Raw genomic sequence first — 8,268 nt, 5'->3', positions numbered from 1 at the left:
GTCGTTCCCCGTCGCTCTCCGCCCGCAGCGGAGCCGGTGCTGCTCCGCCCTTCCGCTTCCCGGCGGGTCAGAGGTTTCTCGGGCTGCGCGGCGACGCGGGGCCGCAGGTAGCGGGCTGTGTCTGCAGGTCGGGCCTCTCTGCCGCGCGTCGGGCGGCGCTCGGGCCGTGTCCGGGCCGTGGGCCTGCGGCTCCGCGGGGAGCTCGGCGTAGTGCTCCGCGCCAGCGGCTGGGCCTGGGGCGTGCCTCGCTTGCTGCTTTCGCCTGTCTTCGGTGCAGAGCGCCTCGCTAACGCTTGCCTTGAAGCTGCTGGGCAAGGGTCTGTATGGATGAAGGGCATTCCGCTTCACGTTACTGCTCTGAGGGTCAAGTTGTCCAAGCTGTGTTTGTTTTGATGCACGCCTTAAACCTAGCTCATCTAATTGCTGAAATCTGTTTTTCTCTAGTTCTCCCAATGGCTTCCTTTGGCTGGAAGAGAAAGATCGGCGAGAAGGTCTCGAGAGCCACTTCCCAGCAGTTTGAAGCAGAGGCGGCGGACGAGAAGGGTCCGGGTGGTGATGAAGATGAGGACTGGGTGCACGCCTCGAAGAGAAGGAAGGAAGTTCTCCTTGAAGACTGCGTAAAGAAGAGCAAACGGCTGAAGGATGAGGGGGCAAGTTTGGCTGAAAATAGGAGGTACTGATGTTATCTTAGTCTTTCTTTGAGTAAGTGCTAGGTGTTATTTTAATCCTTTTCCTAAGGACTAGATATTAATTGCTGCATTCATGCTTCTCCTGTTTGAAAAATACATTGATCACTTGCGTTGTTTTTTTTTGCACCTGTGGCCTGATGTTGAGTACGTTTGTTTTTGTTTTTTGGTGTTGACCTTGGCTGCTGTGAAGTCTGTATTTGAGTCTCATGTCAGTGTGCTTGCTTAACAAGAAGTGATGGAGGGAGATGAAAAACTGATTGCATCCGAAATTTCAGAGGGTAAATAAAGTATTGTGAGGTAAGCCATACTGTAAATAATGCTCCAGCTGCTCAGGGAGCTCTGCCCTGTCAGGTAAATGCATTGTAATCTCACTTTAATGTTAGGAAGAGTAAGCGTGTTTATACATACATGGTGGCTAGGGAAATGGTGCACAGCAACTAATGTGCTGTAATTTGTCTAATTCTTTTGGCAGATCAGGTTCAAGTAGCCAATCTGCGTGTTTCCTGATAGTAGGGCTCACTCAGGACTCAAAGCAGGATTTTTTTGGAAGAGTGTTTCATAAACTGTTCCTGATATGCTTCAAGCAGAAAGCAACTTTGGAGTAGGGGATGAGCAGAAGCAGGATGAGACACTATAAATTGTGTTTCAAAACTCCACAGTTTGCTTGGATCTTCTCTAGAAGAGAAAAAAAAATTCTTACTGTAGTTGTATGAATGTCTGTGCTTTATTCATTGTTCCCGATCAGCAGTGATGTTATTTTCCTGACAGAAGTAATTCCATAGTAAGTCAGTGTAAACTTGCCATCTGTTAAGCTATACCTGTCAGTCTGAAAAAGGATGACTGAGGCATTCAAAGAGAACAGCTTAGAAGCAGGTAATTCTTGGTACTGCTCATCAGTCTGAGGGGTTTAGTTTTGTCCTGAAACTTTCATTTTAATGTTTGTTAGAGAACAGTATGAAAACTTGGTCCATTCGTGACTAGCAACCTGTGGTTTTATTTGTGAGTTTAGTGAGAACTGTATCTTGTCAGAGAGCTTATGAGAACCACCGAGAAAAGCAAAGTGGTTTATGAGAATGAGAAACAAGTAATTAAAATGCTAGTTTTCAGAAGACTTTTCACTGTCTTTTGTGCTAACGCTTATATCTGAGGCTCAGCAGAAGTTCTGTACTTATGACTGTAATGTTTATGCTTGAAGGGGCATTACCACCATCACTTACTTTATCATGTTCTGTGGAGTTTAGGCAATTACAGCAGTGTGGTATTGGTGTACATGACTTTCAAGCAGACTTCTTTTTAATAAAGATTTCATATAGATTTAAAGCTGAGCTCTCAGTGGGAGGCTTTTATTACTTAAAAAGGTGGAATAGTTGACATACCATTACAAGGAAGCAGTTTGTGAAGTTATGTTTATTCTGTCTGGTGGCAAGTGGTTGTTCTGTTAGACTTGCATGGTATATTGGTATATTTTTTTTTCTTAATAAACATTTTGTACAATTTAAGAAGACTTGTATGAGAATGAATAACTTAGTGCAGATGGTTTCCTGAAATAGAGAAGCATAATAACAGTTAAACATTTGAGCTAGATGGTGCAGCATTCATGTGAAGGAATGGTAGTGATTCAGTTGTTAGATAATAGAAAGAAAATACTGGAAGCTAGTGGGAAACCAGGGTGGTATCTTAGCTGATGTTTCTTGTGAGATGAAGGGAAGGAGGGCATCCTGAGGGGAAACAGATTTGATAAAAAAGCAGGGACTAAATTTAAAAAAGAGTGGAAAGTAGTATGTTTATTTCTTATTGAAAGGAGACTACACTGCACAGTAAAATTAGTATATTAATCAACAGCATGAAGCTGCAACAGGGGAGGTTCTGGTTGGATTCGGGAGAAGGTTCTTCACCGATAGTGTGGTCAGACACTGAAACAGCCTCCCCAGGGAAGTGGTTGTGGCACTGAGCTTGCCAGAGTTCAGAAGTGCCTGGACAGAGCTCAAAAGTTTGTTCTGATTTTTGGGTGCTTCTCTGTGGAGCCAGAAGTTGAACCCACTGATCCTTATGGGTTCCTTCCAACTCAAGTTACTCTATGATTCTAATGTGATGAGCTTTACAAGTGGATCCAGTATCACTTGTATGGAATAGCGCTTACTGCTTCTAAGCCTGGGTGGGCCAGGTAGCTTCTGGTAAAGGGTAATCACAGCAGTGATGGTGTTACTTCCCCAGCGTGTTTCTGTCTGAGATCGAACTGACTGACTTGTGCTTGTAAAGCGAGTCTTCTTTGGGGGCAAGGAGTAACACGTAGTGAGAAAAAAATTGTACAGCCTACTCTTTGCCTTTGGAAAACTCAACAGTGGTACAAGGGAATGGTAGAAGGAAGCTGTCACCAGCAACACAAGTTTGAGCTTTTATGACAGCTGCTTGGGAAGCACTTGTCTATACCTGGTGTAATGCATGTGGAGTAGACTTGCTAAAAGTCTGGAGAAGATACAGAAGATAGGATGTTGAGGAGAACAGTTCCTGATCTACGTATTTTTGGGCCTTCTCAAAAATGTGGGTGTTCAGGTGTCTGGCTGCAAGGGCTGCCTGAGCCTGTTGCTACCAGTGAAGTGTAGCAGGGCTACCAGCTGCATGAGGTGTGAACAGATGGATGATCTGCTCAGTGTGTGGCAGAGCTCATGGAGGAGGTGAAGAGGTTAAGAAGCATCAGGGAGTGCAAGCAGGAGATAGACTGCTGGAGTAACTCCCAGTCATAGCTGGGAGAAAGGCTCAGGGGTAATAACCCCCAGACAGTGGTGAACCTCCTGCCTTGCCACTGTTGGGCGGAGGGATGGGACCTAAGAAATGAGGAGGAGTGAGGACAGGTCCCAGCGTGGCATCACAGGCAAACTGTCCCTACCTACCTTGATTCTCCAGGTGCCCCTGTGTAATATGTTTGAGGCTCTGGAACTTGAGGGAGAGATGAGGAGGATGCAGTGGTATGTCCACCCAAAAGGTTGTCTACGGTGAGGTGATTGTCTGTGTGCCTCTGCCAAAACAAAAGAAGGGTAATTGTCATAGGTGACCCTCTTCTGAGAGGAGCAGAGGGCTCCTCTGTGTCACCCAGAAGACATACAGAAGTGTGCTGCCTCTCTGGAGCCTGGGTCAGGGACGTTACTGGGAGACTCCATAGACCAGTTCGCCCCTCTGATTATTGTCCCTTACTGATATTTCAGGCTGGCAGTGATGAAGTCGCTGAGTGAATCCTGCCAGCTATCAAAAGGGAATTCAGGGCAGTGGAGACGTTATATGATGGAGCAGGAGCAGAGGTGGTGTTTTCCTCTATCCCTTCAGTGGCAGCGAGGGATACTGAGAGGAGCAAGAAAACCCATCTCATAAATATGTGGCTGAGAGGCTGGTGCAGTTGCAGGAATTTTTTTTTTTTTTTTTTTTTTTTGACCATGGGGCAGTTTATTCTGCACCTGACCTGATGACTGCAGATGGGTCTCACCTGTCTCAAAGGGGGAAAGGGATCTTAGCCCAGGAGCTGGCAGAGCACACTGACGGGGCTTTTTAAACTAGGTGTGAAGGGGGAAGGGGTTAAAACCAGGCTCACCAGAGGTGGTCCTAGGGTAACTATGAGAGTGATGGGAGTGAGGCAAGGGGCTCAGCTGAAGTGCATCTACACCAGTGCAGTCAGCATGGGCAGCAATCAGGAGGAGCTGGAAGCCATTGTGCAACTGGCAAACCATGACTTAGTTGCCATTCCTGAAACATGGTGGGATCGCTCCCATGACTGGAGTGCTTCAGTGGATGGCTGTAAGTACTTCATAAGGGATAGACAAGGAAGGAGGGGTGAAGGTGTGACTCTATGGTGAGAACTTGGGGCTGGATATGGTAAGGTTGAATCTCTATGGATAAGGATCAGGGAGCAGGCCAACAAGGTGCACGTTGTGGTGGGGCATCTGTTATAGACTGCCTAACCAGAATGAAGAAGCAGATGGGACGTTCTATGAACAGCTGGCAGTTGTACAATTGCCAGCCCTTGTTTTCAAGGGCAAATTCAACTTCCCTGATATATACTGGAAGTACAGTACAGCACAGAAGAAGCAGACAGGGAGGTTTTTTTAGAATGTGAAATGTGTGGAAGATAAATTCCTGACGCAGCTGTAAGGGAGTCCACCAGGGGAGGTGCCCTGTTAGACCTGCTGCTCACTAACAGGAAAGAACTGGTAGGAGATGTGGAGGCTGGGAGCTGTGTTGGGCAAAGTGACCACAAAATGGCAGAGTCCTTGATTTCTTGGTGAAGTCAGGAGGGAGGCAGCACAGCTGCTGCCTTGGACTTCGGGGGAAGAACTGTTCAGGACACTGATAGGGAGGGTCCCTTGGGATTCAGTCCTGAAGGGGCCCAGGAAGGTTGGGTGCTCATCAGGAAGGAAGTCTTAAAGGGGCAGGAGCAGGCTATGTCCCTGTGCCACAGGATGAGCTAGCGGGGAAGAAGACTGATATGGATGAACAGGGAACTTTTCCTGAGGGTCCAGGAGAAACAGAGAGTCTGCCTCCTGTGGAAGAGGGGACGGGCAACTCAAGGAGAGTACAAAGAAATGGCAAGGATATGTAGGGAGAAAATTAGGCAAAAGCCCAACTTGAATTCAACCTGACCACTATAATAAAAGAGAACAATTTTTCTTTTTCTTTCTTTTTTTTTTTTTACAAATATATTAACAGTGAGAGGAGGGCAAAGGAGAATCTCCATCCTTTACTGGATGTGGCAGGAATGTGACTGCTGAGGCTAATGAAGTGTGAATGAAGCAAAGGTGAGAATTTGCTCAATCAAACCATGTTATTGTGCTCTTAGTATCTGTTGTAGTTTACATGGAAATACATAGTAGGCATTACTTTTTGAGCAACCTTCTTGAGGCCAAGATGATTCCTCTTCACTCAGTGCAGCCCAGACAAGCCAAAATGTTGGGCACCCATGGTCTAGTACATTGTGGAGGACTATTCTAGAAGATTGGTAGGTAGACAGTTATGATCAGTAGGCAGTGATCTGTCGGAACAGAAAGAAAAGAGATAAGTGGAAGAATCTTAGAATCACACAGAATCACAGAAGGGCCTGGGTTGGAAGGGACCTCAAGGATCATGAATCTCCAACCCCCCTGCCAGGCAGGGCCACCAACCTCCCCATTTACTGGACCAGGTAGCCCAGGGCCTCATCCAACCTGGCCTTGAACGCCTCCAGGGACAGGGCATCCACAACCTTTCTGGGCAGCCCGTTCCAGCACCTCACCACTCTCCTGGTAAAGAACTTCCCCCTAACATCCAACATAAATCTTCCCTCTTTCAACTTAAAACCGTTTTCCCTCGTCCTGCTGTTATCTACCCTTTCAAAGAGTTTACTCCCTTCCTGTTTATAGGCTCCCTTCAGGTACTGAAGGCTGCAATGAGGTCTTCTCCAGGCTGAATAAGCCCAGCTCCCTCAGCCTGTCCTCGTAGGGGAGGTGCTCCAGCCCCCTGACCATCTCTGTGGCCCTTCTCTTGACCCTCTCCAACAGCGCTCTGTCTTTCTTGTACTGGGGGCTCTATACCTGGGCACAGTACTCCAGATGGGGCCTCACAAGAGCAGAGTAGAGAGGGACAATCAGCTCCCTGTCCCTGCTGGCCACCCCTCTCATGATGGAGCCCAGGATACCATTTGCTTTCCGAGCTGCAAGAGCACACTGCTGGCTCATGTTAAGTTTGTCATCCATCAGGACCCTCAGGTCCTTCTCTGCAGAGCTGCTCTCAAGGACTGCTCCTTCCAGTCTGTATAGAAGAACCACAATTGTCTGCTCTTTGCATTTCTGAGAAGGAGAGATTCAGCAAAAACCAGGCATATGCATACAGACTTTTGAGGAACAGAATACTCTGTAGCTGAAAAACATGGAGACTATTTTAGAGAGATTATTTTTGTTTATGTGAAACTTAGAATGCTCGCATATCGTCCAAACTGAGATACTAGCATGGATGTGTCCCCATGCACTGGAATATCTTTTTTTTTTCCTTTAAAAAAAGAAGTGTTTTTTTTGTTGTTGTTGTTGATTGTTGTATGCATATGTGTATTTTTAAATGCTTTTATGTTTATTTTTAAAAGCAATTTATGTTGACCACAAACCTTTGCATGTGAACACAAGGTTAAGATTCAGGTGAGATAAAATAATGGAAGATTCAAAGTTAAGAGCTCAGGTGGGACTAAATGGAATGAAAAATCCTGTAACGTAAGATGCTTTGAAGGTTGACAGTAAGGAGAGGAGTACTTCTGTGATGCTAGTATCTTTCATGTAGTTGAATTGCACGTTCATATAGATAACTTTGCAATCTTCTTTTTTTTTAATAAACATTTTTTTAGTTTTCCAGTAGGTGGAGATAGAGTTCTTCTCATTTAACCCTGAAGGACTGCAGAAAATGCTTATCTGAATTATTTTTTACAAATAGACATTATTGGGTTTATGTTCTTACTGATTTGCATTTAATGTTTCAGTTATTTCTGAAAAACAAAGGTTAACTCTGGCCCTATCAAGCCTGGCCTTGAGCACCTCCAGGGATGGGGCACTCACATCTTCTCTGGGCAGCCTGTGCCAGTGCCTCACTGCCCTCCAAGTGAAGAATTTGTTCTGAATGTTTAATCTACAATTGCACTCTTTTAATTTAAAGCCTTTACTCCCTTGATGAATCACTACACTGCCTGATAAAAAGTCCCCATCTTTCCTGTAGGTATCCTTTAGGTACTACTGAAAGGCTGCAGTGAGGTCTCCCTGGTGCCTTCTCTTCTTCAGGCTGAACAAACCTAGATCCCTCAGATTGTCTTCACAGGAAAAGTGGTCCACCTGCCTGTTCCGGATGTGTCCCAGCAGGACCATGTCCTCCTTGTGCTGGGGTCTCCAGACCTGGGCACATTACAGCAAGTGGGACCTCATGGGAGCGAAGTCGAGGGGGAACATCTCTTCCGTCACCCTTTCTGGTCACCTTTTTTTTAATGCAGGCCAAGATATAATTCACTTTCTGTGCTGCAAGTGTACATTGTTGGCTCTTGTTGAATTTTTCATTCACCACAACCTCCCAGAGCTTCTCTCTATCCACTCATTGCGCATCCTGTATGTATGTTGGGAGTACCTGGACCCAGGTGGCACAACCTTACATGTGGCCTTGTTGAACTTTATGCAGTTTGCATGGGTCCACCTCTCATGCCTTTCAAGATAGCCTGGGTGGCATCCCCTCCAGTGTGTCAGTTGTATCCCTTAGCTTAGCATGATCCACAAACTGCTGAAGGTGCCTGATCAGTGCATCTGTCCCAGTCTCAAATGAAGAATCACATATATGTTATTCTGCTCCTTTGTTTTCTGTCTGCCTGTAGTTGGTGCCCTGTAACAATCATAGAAATCTGTCCATGAGAAACCAAAGCTTGCTCTTTCAAAGCTATTTCAAACTGATGATTTCTTTGAATCCTACCATTCTTAGTGTGCACTGGATGTGTTTTCATGCCGATTTCTGGAACTTTAATGACTTCAGCAAATAAATGGCAGGTCTTAGAACACATTGTTTGTCTTTGACCTGCCAGCTGATAATAAACAGC

General features: G+C 45.8%; 1 protein-coding gene across 6 annotated transcripts in view; it reads left to right on the top strand.

The window, feature by feature from the left end:
• Positions 1–69: 69 nt before the first annotated feature.
• The window catches only part of TTC33 (tetratricopeptide repeat domain 33), a 37,443-nt gene continuing 29,244 nt past the window's right edge, over positions 70–8,268 (top strand). For 2 of the 6 annotated variants that reach the window (XR_006932512.1, XM_004937213.5), the window contains exons 1-2: positions 70–107; positions 445–673. Coding sequence is in view for 3 of the 6 variants with exons in the window: in XM_004937213.5 (XP_004937270.1) it covers positions 453–673 (221 nt within the window). In the remaining 3 variants the exon portion in view is untranslated. Of the gene's footprint in view, positions 318–444; positions 674–8,268 lie in introns of all 6 variants that reach the window. The other 4 variants (XR_005843266.2, XM_424771.8, XR_006932513.1 and 1 more) reach the window with 2 other exon arrangements.

This window comes from Gallus gallus, chromosome Z (assembly GCF_016699485.2).
Source record: "Gallus gallus isolate bGalGal1 chromosome Z, bGalGal1.mat.broiler.GRCg7b, whole genome shotgun sequence".
Taxonomy (NCBI): Eukaryota; Metazoa; Chordata; class Aves; order Galliformes; family Phasianidae; genus Gallus; species Gallus gallus.
Note: the sequence above shows the minus strand (reverse complement) of the source record. Positions and strands in the feature narration are given on the sequence as shown.